The 15948-nt window shown below is 41.8% G+C and overlaps 1 protein-coding gene across 4 annotated transcripts in view; it reads right to left on the bottom strand.

Moving 5' to 3' along the window:
- LOC127577901 (protein kinase C-binding protein NELL1-like) overlaps positions 1 to 15948 on the bottom strand; it is a 626741-nt gene that overhangs the window by 33018 nt on the left and 577775 nt on the right. For all 4 annotated transcript variants that reach the window (XM_052029546.1, XM_052029549.1, XM_052029547.1 and 1 more), the window contains one exon: positions 1425 to 1618. In XM_052029546.1, coding sequence (XP_051885506.1) covers positions 1425 to 1618 — 194 coding nt within the window. The remainder of the gene's footprint in view (positions 1 to 1424; positions 1619 to 15948) is intronic.

Here is a 15948-nt window from a genome sequence, read left to right as displayed (position 1 = left end):
ATTGAGCCATTCTGTTTCTCTCAAAATTATGAGAGAAACCATCAAGCTTCATACCAGGCTGTGATGCAACCAGTCAGGATACTCTCCACCATACATCTATAGATATTTTTTAGAGTCTTTGATGACATACCAAATCTCCTCAAACTTCTAACGAAGTAGAGCCACTGGCATGCCTGCTTCATGGTTTCATGAATGTGTTGAGCCCAGGATAGATCCCCTGAAATGTTGACACCCAAGTAGTTGAGAGGAACCATTATGATATTTCCTTTATGGCTACGTTTAAAAATCCCAGGTAGAATGGGATTATCTTGATTTACATCTCGGTAAGAATTGGTGTAGTCCTTAGCTGGCAACTTCCAAAGAAGCATGGGTGGGAAAACTTATTAGATTAGCTGGCAACCTGACCTCGGAAGGGAGGTCTCTCTAAGCTCCTGTAACTGAAAATACTAAGAAATAGGTTTAAAATTCCAAAGAGATTCCCACTTCTGCTGCATGTTCTACTCTCTGATCCAAAGGTCTGGTTTGTAATTTGAACTGAACAGGAAATATAAGCTGATGTCTTATTCCTGCCACATTAATGTTTGCAAAATGATAGACCTATATTACATGTCTTCCACTTTAAACATGTAGAATCAGAATCAGATTTATTATCACTGACATATGACATGAAATTTGTTGTTTTGCTGTACACTGTGCAGTGCAAAGACATGAAAAATAAATAAATAGTGCAAAAAAAAGGAATAATGAGGTAATGTTCATGGATTCATGGACCATTCAGAGGGAAGAAGGTGTTTTTGAATCGTTGAGTTTGGGTCTTCAGGCTCCTGTACCCCCTCCCTGATGGTAGTAATGAGAAGAGGGCATGTCCCTGATAGTGAGGGTCCTCAATGATAGATGCCTCCTTCTTGAGGCATTGCCTCTTGAAGATGTCCTCGATGGTGGGGAGAGTTATGTCTGTGATGGAGCTGGCGGAGTCTACAACCCTGTGCAGCCTCTTGCGATCCTGTGTATTGGAGGCTCCATACCAGGCTGTGATGCAACCAGTCAGGATGTTCTCTGCCATACATCTATAGAAATTTTTCAAGAGCCTTTGGTGACATGCCAAATCTCCTCAAACTCCTAACGAAGTTGAGCCACTGGTGTGCCTTTTTCATGGTTGCATGAATGTGTTGAGCCTAGGATAGATCCCTTGAGATGCTGACGCCCAAGAATTTGAAGCTGCTCACCCTTTCCACCGCTGACCCCTCAATGAGTCAGAACTATTTTTCCACAATTTGCAAACCATAACTTAGTCATGTTATAAAATCATTCACCACATTATGGCACTATGCACCATGAGTTTGGGCCTTTCGCAAGTCAGAATAAAATTCATCTCACATGACACCCTCCTCAACCCACCCCGTTTCAACACTGCATGCACTCACCTGACAGGAACAGACAGAACATCGATCATTTCTTAAGGTCCAGACCTGTCCATTGCGCTTTAATTCTTCATCATGGGGACAGTCGCCTGTGCAATGTTCACCAAAAGGACATCGGCAGTCAAATCCTCCTTCCAGATTTACACAGACTGAGTCATTCCAGCAACTGTGCATTCCTGTGGCACATTCATCGATATCTGTGAAGAATCAAACATTCATATTGGCTGACTCAAAGCGACTTTCCTCCGTGTTGTGTGCATTCTGGATGTGTGAATGAGAACAAACCCCCAAGGTGTGCCAAGCGCACACTCAAAGCATTAATTTGTCCTCTGGCTTTGTTAATTAACACATTACGATCCACGAGTCAAGAAGAAATTGCAATCATTTGCTAATTTAATCAATTAATCTGAACTTTGGTATGTGCCAGCTGGAACAGGAAGGGCACACAACTTTACAAGTTTTATTTAATTCCTCAGGGTCTAAATAATTATCACATCCCATACATTGTTACATTGTTTCTTTAAGTACAATTTGAATGAATGCTGGTTCACCAAGTATGAGACTCTCACCTTAATGCAGAAGGACCGAGAGAAAGAAAGCTGTGGTACATTTAGGACATTCAAGGATATCTGAATAATCAATTTATCATTTCAGCCAGTCTTTTGAATTGATTTCCAGAGCCAAACTCACATTCAGTACTGCCACAGCTATGAGCAGAGCAATACTGAAATTACACGGGAGATAACATTCAGAAATTCATAGACCTTCTGGCTCTTGTTAATCAAGTATAAGTGGGAATGAAGACAGGTCGGGTTGCTTATATAAGCAGATAATTGGGCAGGGAAGTTATGATTCAACTGTGAAAAGATTGGGGCACTGGGAATGTGCTCAGGTGGAGTTTATCAAATGTCTGTGCAGAAATAAATATGAGTCATACTGGAGTGAAATTGCCGACTGCATCTTCCTTATTAACCTGGTCTTTTCTACACAAAAGGAACATAATGGTCATTGTCAGAAACAATAAACATGTCAATGAAAACTTCCCTGCCTTAGTTTCATTTTTAGCCAATCCCCCTGAAAACCATCTTCAGTTGATGCACAAGGTTGCACAGACTTCCTTAATGCTTTGGAAAGAAGTATGGTGATGTTTCAACCAAAGACCTCATCACTAGAGCTGGATGGAGTCATCATTAGTTTAACACGGCATTTCTTTATGGAATTGGGATCAAAAATACAAGCAGAACTTCTGGCAGTATGGGGTTCAGACAGCCCTCACACATTAAATCACAAGAGTGGCTGTTCTTTACACATAGCTATCAGAAATAAACCTAGCTGTGCTGAACTGCTTATGCAAAACCCTGCATCAGGAAGTGGAAGCAGCTTAGAGGCACTGAACAATAGCTCTTGCTGCCAGTGTGAAACCAGAATGACAGAAGCTTGAGAGTACACTGCAGGTCCCAACTCTCAGAATCTGCTTGCAGCTTATCCTAAGCTTTCTTCAGAGTGCCTGCGTTCTACTCTGTGCATTTTTACACTTTAATCCCATCCTTTGCTGCTAAAACAAAGATAGAATACTGCAGTTGTTGAAAATCTGAAATAAAGAAGAAAATTCTTGGAAACACTAAGTAGAACAGGCTGCTGTTCAAAGAGACAGAAAAGCAAGACTTAAATTCTTCAGGTACAACAGCAGCATTTTATACAGCAGAGGAGCAAGCTATATGGTCCTATCATTCAAAAGGATCAAAATCCAATCCTTTTACTGTCCACTCCCTTGAAATCTAAATATATACGTGTGTCAGCCATGAATACTTTAAAGGACTTGCCCTCCACAGCTCTCAGGGGTAGAGAAGTACAAAGATACACAACCGTTTTGAGTGAAGAAATTCCTCCCCAATTCAAACTTAAATGGAGTACCCCTTAACCTGAGATGATGTCCATAATTTCAGCTACCCCAGCAGTGTTCAATGAAATAACCTCTTGTTTATCATACTATACATCACTGATGTGGATGAGACAACTAAATGTCAAGTTTTCACATGACACAAAGCTGTGGGTGGGTGGAATGTGAGCTGTGAGGAAGATGCAAACAGGCTTCAATATGATTTGCACAAGTGGGCAAACGCATGGCAGATGCAGTTTAATGTTAATAAATGTGGGGTTATCCATTTTGGTTCCAGAAACAAGAAGCTATTATCTATACATTGATATGTTGTGAAAAGAGAAGGTGCAATGAGGTCTGGTGTGCATGTGGGGAAAAAGCATGTGGCACGCTGGCGTTCATCAGTCAGGACATTGAGTGTAGACATTGGGACGTTATGTTGCAGTTGACCATACTTGAGACCATACTTGGAATTCGAATTGGTTTATTATTGTTACTTGTACTGACGTGCAGTGAAAAACTTGTCTTGCACACCGTTCGTACAGATCAATTCATTACACAGTGCATTGAGGTGGTACATGGTAAAACAATACAGAATGCAGAATTAAGTGTCAGGGCTACAGAGAAAGTGCAGTGCAGGTAGACAATAAGGTTCAAGATCATAACAAGGTAGATTGCGAGGTCAAGAGTCCATCTTATCGTACTAGGGAACCACTCAATAGTCTTATAACAGCAGGATAGAAGCTGTCCTTGAGTGGTACATGCTTTCAGGCTTTTGTATCTTCTGCCTGATGGGAGAGGGGAGAAGAGAGAATGTCCTGGGTGGGTGGGGTCTTTGATTATGTTGGCTGCTTTTCCAAGGCAGTAGGATGTGTAGACAGAGTCCATGGAAGGGAGGTTGGTTTCCGTGATGTGCTGAGCTGTGTCCACAACTCTCTGCGGTTTCTTGCAGTCCTGGGCAGAGCAGTTGCCATACCAAGCCATGATGCATCCAGATAAGATGTTTTCTATGGCGCATCGATAAAAGTTGGTGAGTGTCAAGGGAGACATGCCAAATTTCTTTAGCCTCCTGTGGAATTAGAGGTGCTAGTGAGCTTTCTTCACCGTGGTGTCTACATGGTTAGACCAGGACAGGCTGTTGATGATGTTCACCCCTAGGAACTTGGAGCTCGCAACCCTCTCGACCTCAGTGCTGTTGACATAAACAGGAGCATGTGCACCACTCCCCTTCCTGAAGTCAATAACCAGCTCTTTTGTTTTGCTGACATCGAGGGAAAGGTTGTTGTCATGACACAATGTCACTAAGCTCTCTATCTCGTTCCTGTACTCGACTCATCAATAGTTGAGATATGGCCCACTACAGTGGTATCATCTGCAAACTTGCAGAATCTGGCCACATAGTCATGAGTGTATAGGGATTAGAGTAGGGGGCTGAGGACACAGCCTCTTGGGGCACCAGTGTTGAGAATAATCGTGCCGGAGATGTTGCTGCCTATCCTCACTGATTGCGGTCTGTTGGTCAGGAAGTCAAAGATCCAGTTGCAGAGGGAGGCTTTGAGTCCAAGTCAAGGAGTTTGGAGATGAGTTTGCTTGGAATTATAGAACTGAAGGCGGAGCTGTAGTCAATAGACAATAGTTTAACGGAGGTGCCTTTATTGTTCAGATTCTCCAGAGATGAGTGTAGGGTCAGGGAGATAGTATCCACTGCAGATCTGTTTCAATGGTAGGCAAATTGCAGTGGGTCAAGGTTTTCTGGGAGGCTGGAGTTAATGTGTGCCATGACCAGCATCTCAAAGCACTTCATGATGGTGGATGTCAGAGCCACCGGGTGGTAGTCATTAAGGCACATTACCTTGTTTTTCTTAGGTACTGGGATGACATCGATCTTCTTGAATCAGGTGGGAACCTCAGATTGAAGCAGGGAGAGGTTAAAATTTCTGCAAATACCCCCACCAGCTAATCAGCACAGGATCAGAGGACATGGCCAGGGACACCATCTGGGCCAGATGCTTTCCACGGGTTCATTCTCCGGAAGACTGATCTTACATCATCAACTGTGACCCTGGGTTCAGGTGCATTGGAGGCTGTCAGGGTGGGTGGTGACATACCAATCCCCTTCTGTTCAAAACATGCATGGAATGCATTAAGCTCATCGGGAATGGATGCGCTATTGTCAACGATGCTGCCTGACTCTTTTATAGTCCGTTACAGCGTGTATACCCTGCCACAACTGACAGGTGGTCTGGGACTTGATTTTGGACTGATATTGTCTCTTGGCATCACTGATAGCTTTATGGAGATCATACCTCGATTTCTTGTAAAGGTCAAGATCACCTGATTTGAATGCTGCAGTTCTCAACTTCAGTAGGGAGTGGATTTCCTGGTTCATCCATAGTTTCCGGTTTGGGAACACCCTGATTGTCCTCTTTGGTACACAGTCCTCAACACACTTGCTAATAAAAAGTCCTTGATGACAGACTCATCTAGGCTGGCAGCTGAGTCTTGGACCAGTCCACTAACTCAAACCAGTCGCATAGAAGCTCATCTATCTCCTCAGACCAGCACTGTATGTCTTTCTGTACTGGATCCTCCCGTTTCAGCTTCTGTTTGTACGCAGGGGAGGAGGAGCACAGCCTGGTGGTCTGACTTACCAGAATGAGGGCGGGGAGTGGCTCAGTAGGCATCTTTGATGGTTGTACAGCAATAACTTGGAGTATTGTGTACAGTTTTCTTCATCATTAAACTGGAAAGAGTACAGAGAAGATTTACGAGGATGCTGCTAGGACTTGAGGGCCGGAGTTATAAGGAAAAGTTGGGCAGGCTAGGATTTTATTCTTTGGAGCGTAGCAGATTGAGGGGTAACCTTACAGAGGTGTGTAAAATCATGAGGGGCATATATAGGTTGTATGCACATCGTCTTTTTTTCCAGGGAAGGGGAATTAAAAACTAGAGGGCATAGGTAAAAGATTTAAAAGGGACCTGAGGGGTAACTTCTCCATGCAGAGGGTGGTGCGTATATGGAATGAGCTGCCAGAGAAAAAGAGGTTGAGGCAGGTACAACAACAACATGCAAAAGACATTTGGATAAGTACATGGATAATGGGCCAGATGCTGGCAAATGGGACTAACTTGGTGGGCATCATGGTTGGCATGGATAAGTTGGGCCGAAGAGCCTGTTTCCATGCTGTATTACCCTAGGACTCTCTGAATGCAAACGTTCAGGTCCAGAAAATAAATAGGAAGGCAAATGATATGTCGGTCTTCACTGCAGGAGGATTAGGTGCAGGATCATGAATTTAGTTTCCTCGTCATTGAAACATAGCGTCAATTGTTCAGGGCATTGGTGTGGCCCCATCTGGAGTTGTATGTGAAGTTCTGGTATCCTTATCTGTGAGGAAGGATGTTCTTCTCATGGAGGAAGTGCAACAAATATTTACCAGACCGATTCCTGGAATGGCAGGACTGATGTATGAGGAGAGATTAAGTCGGTTTGGCCAATATTCAACGCAGTGTAGAAGAATGAGAGGTGATCTCTGAGAAACCGCTAAAATCCCAACACAAGTCAACAGATCAGGTATAGGAAGCATGTTCCCAGTGCCTCAGTTGACCAGTGCCAGTGGTCACAGCCTCAGGATATAGAGAATGCCTTTTAGAACCAAGATGAAGACAAATTTCTTCACCCAGGAGGTAATTAAACCTGTGGAATTCTCTACCACAACAGGGAGTGGAGCCAAATTTATTGAATATACGCAAGAAGGAGATAGATACATTTCTTAATGCCAGAGAATATAATGCTATATTTCTTAATGGATATGGGGAAAAAATGGGGACAGGGTACTGAAGTGGATGATCAGCCATTACCATGCAGAGTCGTAGAACAGCCCTGAATGACCCACTCCTACAACTATTTTCTTTGTTTCTATGTTAACCCCTTCATTCTTGGAATCAAAACACTTAAACATTAGTCCCTATTTTAACAAGGGAAGAAAACGAGTGGTGGTGGGGGTGTGTAGAGAGCCCAGTACACTCAAGTGCCAGGAGTTCTTGCTGAAGTTAATCACATTTAATAATGTGTGTTGCATAATTTACAATCTAGCTTCTTAATGACTTTGCAGGAAAGGATTAAAACACTCATCCAGCAGCTTGAAAGATAACCGAGCTAAATTTGTAAATTCAACTGATTATATTCTATACTGGGTGAAGTACAAGACAGTGAAGGATTTGTGCAAGCCAACATCAATCACTGGCCTAAGTAGAGGAGGTGAAAACCCCAGCCTGTTTCTCAATAACAGATTGTCTGCTTTCTCAGTATATAATTGTCACAATGAGAAAGCAGTTGTTTTTACACATTGTAGGAAAGATATACTCAGTCCTCATTATTCGGTGATTTCCATCCACAGATCTACATATTTATGAGATTGGTCCTGGGCCACATCTCATTTTTTTCCCAGAACAAATACAGGTATGTACATGTTGAAGAACCTGTCTGTATAACTATAGTGATCAGTTTCTGGACCACTTGTGTCAAGTGGCTCCCTGTTGTGCACTGATTGATTCGAGAGTGGTCTATAATTACACAGCTAAACCCAGCAATTTTAAAACCTAACACAGCTTGTAAATTCCAATGGAAGTAGTTTCTTAGATTATAATTTAAATGCTTAAAGGAACTAAATAATATTAAGACATTATTGTTTATTTGGGGGTTGCATTGGGTACAAAGGAGAAGGCCTTAGTGATGTCTGATTATCCACAGGAAGTCCATGCCCTTATCCCTGGTGGATAACAAAATTCAGTATAACACTGAAAGAAAAAGTGCTAAAGATTCATGTGAATAATATTAAGACTTGTAGTCATTATTCAGGGTCTAGGCAGTAGATAGTAAAGGCAGCAGAGTCAAGAATCAGAGGACATAGAACAGAGGTGATTGGCAGAACTAAACATGACAAGAAGAAGAACACTGTACACAGTGGGTGGTTAGAACCCAGAATGACACTGGGAGCATCAGTGGAGGAATTCAGAAGTGAACTGAATTAGTTCGAGAGAGGAAGAAAATTGCAGGACTATGGGCAGAGGTCGAGTCGTGGGATTCGCTGGTTGTTCTTGCATGGAGCCAGCACAGATTCAATGGGCCAAATGGTTTCCTTCCACACCATTACCTCTCTGTAATTCTGTGGATGAGTCTTCATCATGATGAAGAGACACTGGGAGGAAAAGAAGGTTACTTTCTCAAGAACGGAGAATGTCAAAACAGGATTGAATAGAGCAGTTGAAAATCAGCATTCACACAGTGGCCTTCATAGTCCTAGGTCAATTGATATGCTTTATAGCTAACAAAGGACATTTGACATGTCACCACTATTGTATGGTAATTGAGGAAGGTAAATGGTTTTGAGAGTATAAAACATAAATTCAGATTCCATTGACTGATAGATTAGGGATAGTCATAAAGAAGTAATAATGGCCTGAATTTTCCAGTAAGGCACCTGTTGCCTGCATTCAAACAGCCATGCTTCCCATTCCCCTGAAATCACCTGTTCTGGATCTGGAAGAGTGGCAAAGCCCTGAACGCTGGCTGGACATCAAACAATGAATGGAGTGGTGTGGAAGGGATCAGAACAAACATAGCCCATGAATCTTTTCAGGAAAACTTTGACAGATAGCACACCTCCAGTCCCAGCTACACCATCTGTCGAATATTACCAATTTAAATATTAGGAGTGAAAGAAACACTTAAAAAATTCAGAATATTATTGGAAATGTTTAACAATATGACGAAATACAAAATCAACTGACAAAAATTAAGAACACTTAAATAATAAAAATGTCAAACTAAACACAAATAATGTAAAATATGTAACATTTTTAATTCTTTTCTTAACTTATTCTTCCATTTCTTCCCTGTAATACAACAATCCCAAATAAAGTGAATCTTTTGCCGTTTAACCTGCCCTAGGTTCTGATGATAGGGTTCCTGGTCAGCCATTAGACACCACCGATAGGATATGGCCAGTCAACTTTAACCAGTGGTCTTGTGATATTCACGAAAGCAGAGTCATGAAAATTATCAGTGCTTATGCTGAGAAATACCAGCAAATTCTGTGCTATTTAAGAAACTAGTATAAATATTTCACAGATTCAGAGTGTCATGGACTCATACAGCGTGGAAATAGACCCTTCAGCCCACTGAGCCTGTGTCAACCATCTAGCACCCATTTATACTGATCCTAAACTAATCCCATTCTCCCTACGTTCTCATTAACTTCCCCTGGATTCTGTCACTCGCTTGCCCACAAAGGGCAACTTACAATGGTCAATTAACTTAATACTCCGCACACCTTCGGGATGTGGGAGGGAAATGGAGCCCCGGTGGAAAACCCACGGCCACAAGGAGAACTGTCACTGTTATTGGATGTTGGTCTTTGACATGCACAAATATGAAAAAGAACTTGGAATTATTAATGGATAAAAATCCCTTTAAATGCCTTTAAGAAAAGATGAAAACACACAAAGTCATGGAGTGGAAATCATAGAAAGTCATGGAGTGGAAGTCACAGCACAGAAACAGGCCCTTCAGCCCAATTCGTCCATGCCAACTAAGATGTCTGTCTGAGCTAGTCCTATTTGCCTGCATTTTGCCCATATCCCTCTGAATATTTTCTATTTATGTACCTGTCTAAATGTCTTTGAAACACTGTAAATGTACCTGCCTCTACAGCTTCCTATGGCAGCTCATTCCATACACTACCACACTCTGTGTCAAAAAATTTCCCTTCAGATCCCTTTTAAATCTTTCCCCTCTCACCTTCAATCTATGTCCAAGTTTTAGTCTCCCCTACCCTGGGAAACAGACTGTGACCATCCACCTTAGCTGTGCCCTTCATGATTTTATATACCTCTGTAAGGTCATCCCTCAGCCTTCTATGCTCCAGAGAAAAAAGTCCTAGCTTATCCAGCCTCTCCTTATAACTCAAGCTCTCCACTCCTGGTAACATCCCTGTGAATCTTTTCTGCACCCTCTCCAGCTTAATGACATCCTTCCAATAGCTGGGAGACTAGAACTGTGCACGATACTCAAAGTGTGGTCTCACCGATGTCTTGTATGGTTGCAACATGAACAAACATGTAAACTAGAGACACAAGACCCTGCAGATGTTGGAAGCTGGAGAAACACACAAAAAGCTGGAGGAACTCAATAGGTCAGGCAGCTTCTAGGGAGGAAAAAAAACCACACAAAAAGATGGATTTTCCTCCCATAAAAATACGTAAACCAACTTAATTACATCAAATATGAAGCTCCATTTATCTTCCCCACAGAGGGTTATTTCTCTGATGCAGGGTTTTGACCTGAAATGTCAACAATTCCTTTCCTCCCATAGATGCTGCTCAACCTGCTGAGTTCCTCCAGCAGATTTATTGTTGCTCCAGATTCCACCATATGCAATCTTGTGTCTCCGCCTATTTCCCTTACTTGATTTAATAGGACTGCTGTATTGCACCAGGTTAAACCCAGAACAGGCTCAGTCGATGGACTTGCCGCTGGGAAATCTGCAGAGGCTTTCTCTGCTCATTGGTGTGGAGGAGGGCAGCTGGGAGGCAGAAAACAGAAGATGCTATTGCATGCTCAAACCCATGCCAGTGTTAGACATGGGGACTCCTTCTGAGATATGCAGACACGTCCTGGCACAAGTGCCGGCATCAGGATGGAACAATTCTTTGCGATGTAAACTCAGACCCAGCAGTGGTGCCTGGCCTGTAGCACTCCATGTCCAGCCTGTTTCTAAACTGTTAAATAGTTATACTGGGATCAATTGCAGATGCTCCGGTTCTCTTCCAGCCACAGGTAAGGCTTTCCCTCCAGATCTGAGACTTTGCTATCAACCCTAATGCCTTCAAGTCCTCTTGCTTTAAAGTCTCCTTGTAGATTCAGCAGCACTTTCTTGTCAGCAGTTCTGTCCAGGTGGGGCTCTGTTTCCATTTCCCTTCCAGCATAGAACCCATTCCTCCTCTCCCCACTGTCCATTAATGCTCTTTTTTGGCACTTTGCATGACACAAGAAACACTGATCTTTGAACAAGTGTTTGGTCATAAAATCTCCATAAGTAAAAACAAACAAAATCCGTAAATACTCACACCGTTAGGCAGCATCTGGGGAAAGAGAAACGTTGCCTGATCTGATGACTATCCCCAGCCTCTTCCTTTTTTTAGGTTTCCAAAAGCAGTATTTTGCTTTTGCACAAAATCTCTTTAATTCGCACAGTGTAAAATTTTGAACACCTTGGCACGTACATTAGATTAGATGGGACTAGCGGAATAAAATTTTGGCACAGACTAGAAGGGCCGAATGGCCTGTTTTCTGTGCTGTAGTGTTCTATGGTTCTATAGATTTGCTATATAAATGAAAGCTTTGTCCATGCTGTTGTACAATACACTGTATACTAGCTGTGAGTCGTATGAGTGAACTTCTCAACTTTCATTTTGCAATTGTTTATTGTAACTCAGATAGAAGAACTGTGAAAATCACGGCAAGAGCATTGTACTTCTTTTACCAGGGATGTCGAAGGCTTTTCTACGAGAGTACCAGCACAAGGACCCTCCCAGGACCCCACCACTGAAAATTATCCCCAGCGCATCTTTCCACTGCTTTAAGCAGTATTGTGTAGGCTCCATAAAAGATTAAATGAGCATTGCTTAACACTCTCCACACAATCAGCTCTGCACAGCACCTTTAAAAAAAAGCCCTGGTTTTATGTCATAAAAAAGTTAAAGGATTCTGCCAGATATATATTTAGCCATGATTTGTGAGGCTGACAGTTTGCATTTTATTCTGTTTCACTCTTAGTGTATAACAGCAGGGAAATGACAAATAAATAACTTTCACTGAGATAACATTAAAAAATAATAAGAAATAGAAGGAATTGGCCTTGAACCTGCACTGGCATTCAAGAAGATCGTGGCTCACCGGTCTTCATCCACCCTCACTGCTTAATCTCATAACCTCAAATTCTCTTCTTGTCCAAAGATCTATGAACCTTAGCTTTTAACATACTCAGACACTGGGCATCCATGACCCTCTGAGGTAGAGCATTTCAAAACAATCATAACCCTCTGTGTAAAAAAAAAATTACAGTATCCAAGTCCTAAATGGCTGACCCTCGTAGTAGGATCATGTTCCTTAGCTCCTGGGAAACAGCATCTCGATATCTATGCCACCAATCCCTCTCAAAACTGTGCACATCTCAATGAAATGAGCTTTTAGTTTTCTTTTTCAGCTTAGATCAGAGAAAGTTGAGTGTTTTTTGAGAGTAGGGTTATCAAGATCAAAACAGCAACTAAAGAGAAACTGCTTGCTTCTATGGAAGCATGGACAATTGGATGTTTAGCAAAAGAAACAGAGGCAACATCCACACTGCATGGTTGAGTCCAAAGACAAGAGTTAGCAAGGCAGCAGGCAGGTCCAATAAGTCAAAGTCCCTTTAATAAACTTGCCAACTTTACCAAAATAGGAAAGAAGCTAAAAATAAACTGCTGGTGGAACTCAGCAGGTCGAGCAGCATCTGTGAGGGGAAAGGTATTGGTATTGGTTTATTATTGTCAATTGTACTGAGGTACAGTGAAAAACTTGTCTTGCATTCGGTTGGTACAGATCAATTCATCACACAGTGCATTGAGGTAGTACAGGGTAAAAACAATAACAGAATACAGAGTAAAGTGTCACAGCTACAGGGAAGTGCATTGGAGGTAGACAATAAGGTGCAAGGTCATAACAAAGTAGATTGTGAGGTCAAGAGTCCATCTTATTGGATAAGGGAAACATTCAATAGTCTCATCACAGTGGGATAGAAGCTGTCCTTCAGCCTGGTGGTATGTGCCCTCAGGCTCCTGTATCTTCTGCCTGATGGGAGAGGAGAGAAGAGACAATGACCCAGGTGGGTGGGGTCTTTGATTATGCTGGCTGCTTCACCAAGGCAGCGAGAGGTATAGACAGAGTCCATGGAGGGGAGGCTGGTTTCTGTGATGCGCTGGGCAGTGTCCACAACTCTCTGCAGTTTCTTGCGGTCCCGGGCAGAGCAGTTGCCATACCAAACTGTGATGCACCCAGATAGGATGCTTTCTACGGTGCACCAATTAAAGTTGGTGAGCGTCAAAGAGGACATGCCAAATTTCTTTAGCCTCCTGAGGAAGTAGAGGCACTGGTGAACTTTCTTGGCCGTGGCATCTACGTGGTTGGACCAGGACAGGCTATTGGTGAAGTTCACTCCTAGGAACTTGAAGCTCTCAACCCTCTCGACCTCAGCACCATTGATGTAGAAAGGAATTGTCAATGTTTCAGGACAAGACCCTGCATCAGGGAAGGAGCTCCCTGAGTATCCTTTGTTTCGTTGCAGCAATGACCAGGGCTGGGTGTCGTGTGTGTCTTATTCTATCAAACATGAGTTTAATTCAGAACTGTTGCATGGGAGATCTTAAGCTGCATTTTACCACAGCTTGTGCTATCATTTTTTTGGAATATGGAAAGACCTTCCTGTTCATATGCAAAGATCCTGCACAGAATCACACATGGGAGCTAATAAGCAAATTTTGCAGTAAAAGTCTTACACATGATGATAAAAGTAATGTCAGCATGACCTTGCTGTCACTCCTCCAAAGACAGGAGTTTGTAGTTCTGAAATTATGTTTGTGCTACATATAGGAGTGCTATTATTACCGTTCAATAAAACTTCTATTGTTCGAAATGTGAACAGGTCCTAGTTATTTTGGAGCTGTCACCTTTAAGGTTGTTTAGATTAGATTTTAATGGAATTTTGAGATTCATCCAATGCAGACTAACAAAATGCAATGCTATAGCTTTAAATGTGTCATGGGTAAACAATGTACTTTTGCCCTGAAGAAATGCTTGAAATGGAGGCTCCTGTGCTCGTGTTCTTCTTTTGATTAGGTGTCTGCATTTGACAGCATTTCAACAGCAATATATAATAAGATAGACATTTCAAAATAATTTTTTTTGCAATTCCAGAAAACATGGGCCACTCCAGAAAACATGTTCCAAATTGCAACACTGTGATGTGACTTTAAGTCTGTTGTTTCAATTCATCTGGGTTTAACTATCCATTAAATTCGGTTGATGTAGTCTGCACAGAATCTCATTGGCATTCACAGCTAAAATTTCTTCGCTCAGTATCCACCTTTCAATATATCTCTGGAGAGATCCAAGTAAAAATTAGTTTACTCCCTGTACCAATTCAATGAGCATTATTTGGAAAGAGCAAAATGATCAAACGCCATTTTACCTGAGCAGAATGAAGAGGATTCTTTTTATTCATACAAGGGATAAATATGTCACTGGGAAGGTCAGTGTTTATTGCCCCTCCTTAAACCCCTTGATGGTTTCCTTGGCCACCTCAGGGAGCAATTATGTCAACCGCATTGCTTTGGCTTTGGGCCTGGAATTGCACATAGGTCAGACCAAAAAAGGATGACAGATTTCCTTTCCTGGGCTTTATGACTAGATAGCTTCAGTGTTATCATTACTGATGATTTCAATTCCTGTTTACTTAATTAACTTAATTTAAATTACCTACTTGCCAATGACTCATGACTCTGGATCATAGGTCCAGACCTCTAGCTGCTGGTCAAGTAATTTAACCACTATTCTACCCATTCAAACTCTGAATCCTTATGTTGATTCTTCTTTATTGTGCCTTTATTGAAGTGCGTTTGAGTTGTTTGTTCAACATTTGTAGAAAGGTGTGTGTAAGTGCATCTGTGAGAGAGAGGGGGAGGGAATGATTACAGGTGATACAACCACACCATTCAGGTCCAGGCAGATTTAACCATGTCACTTAGATGTACAAGATTGCTCTAAATCAAGGGTGTCCAGATACATCTATTAGTGGGCAAGGTTAATTTAGCCAGGATGAAAGACCCAGGAGGAATGAGTGGCATCTCAGCGTTTGGAGATTTATCACTTTGTCATCTCGTCCTCCCAGAGGAAGTTGAGACAACCTATTCATCCTTGTCAGCTTGTAAAGACATTTCATTTTTAGAAGCACTGATAACTAAAAAATACTATTTAAGCTGTCCAGTAGGATAAATCTTTAACACCATTAACTCGTTACCTATTGAGTTATTGCCAAATTCACCTCACCATATCACTCTCAGACATTGACCTGAACTGTATATTCATAATCACAAACAGTTAATGCTGATTCTCTGTGACAGAACTAAACTGTTTTTGTAATAGGTTATGACTTTGGCTGATGAAAATACATTTCTTAAGATATCCAAGCTGAATATTTAGGTGCTTTTAATTCATCTCCAAAATTAATTAGAAATTAGATGGTTCTTGACTTTCTTGTCTTAAGTCTTTGGTAATTGACAAGAAAACTCTAATCCACTCACTCAGTAATTTGTGCTCAGCAATAAGCTCATATCTCTCTACTCCTTTCCTATCCAAGTACCCACCCAAATGCCTTTTAAGCACCATAATTGTATCTGTCTCTACCATGTCCTATGGCAGCTTGCTCCACATAACCACAACCATCTGTGTGAAAATCTTGCACCTCAGATCTTTCTTAAATTTCTCTCGTCTCACCTTAAACCTATGCCCTCTTGTTTTAGACCACCCCACCTTATGAAAAAGACTATCTG

Source organism: Pristis pectinata, chromosome 14 (genome assembly GCF_009764475.1).
Source record: "Pristis pectinata isolate sPriPec2 chromosome 14, sPriPec2.1.pri, whole genome shotgun sequence".
Lineage (NCBI taxonomy): Eukaryota > Metazoa > Chordata > Chondrichthyes > Rhinopristiformes > Pristidae > Pristis > Pristis pectinata.
This window is presented reverse-complemented; position numbering and strand designations above follow the sequence as displayed.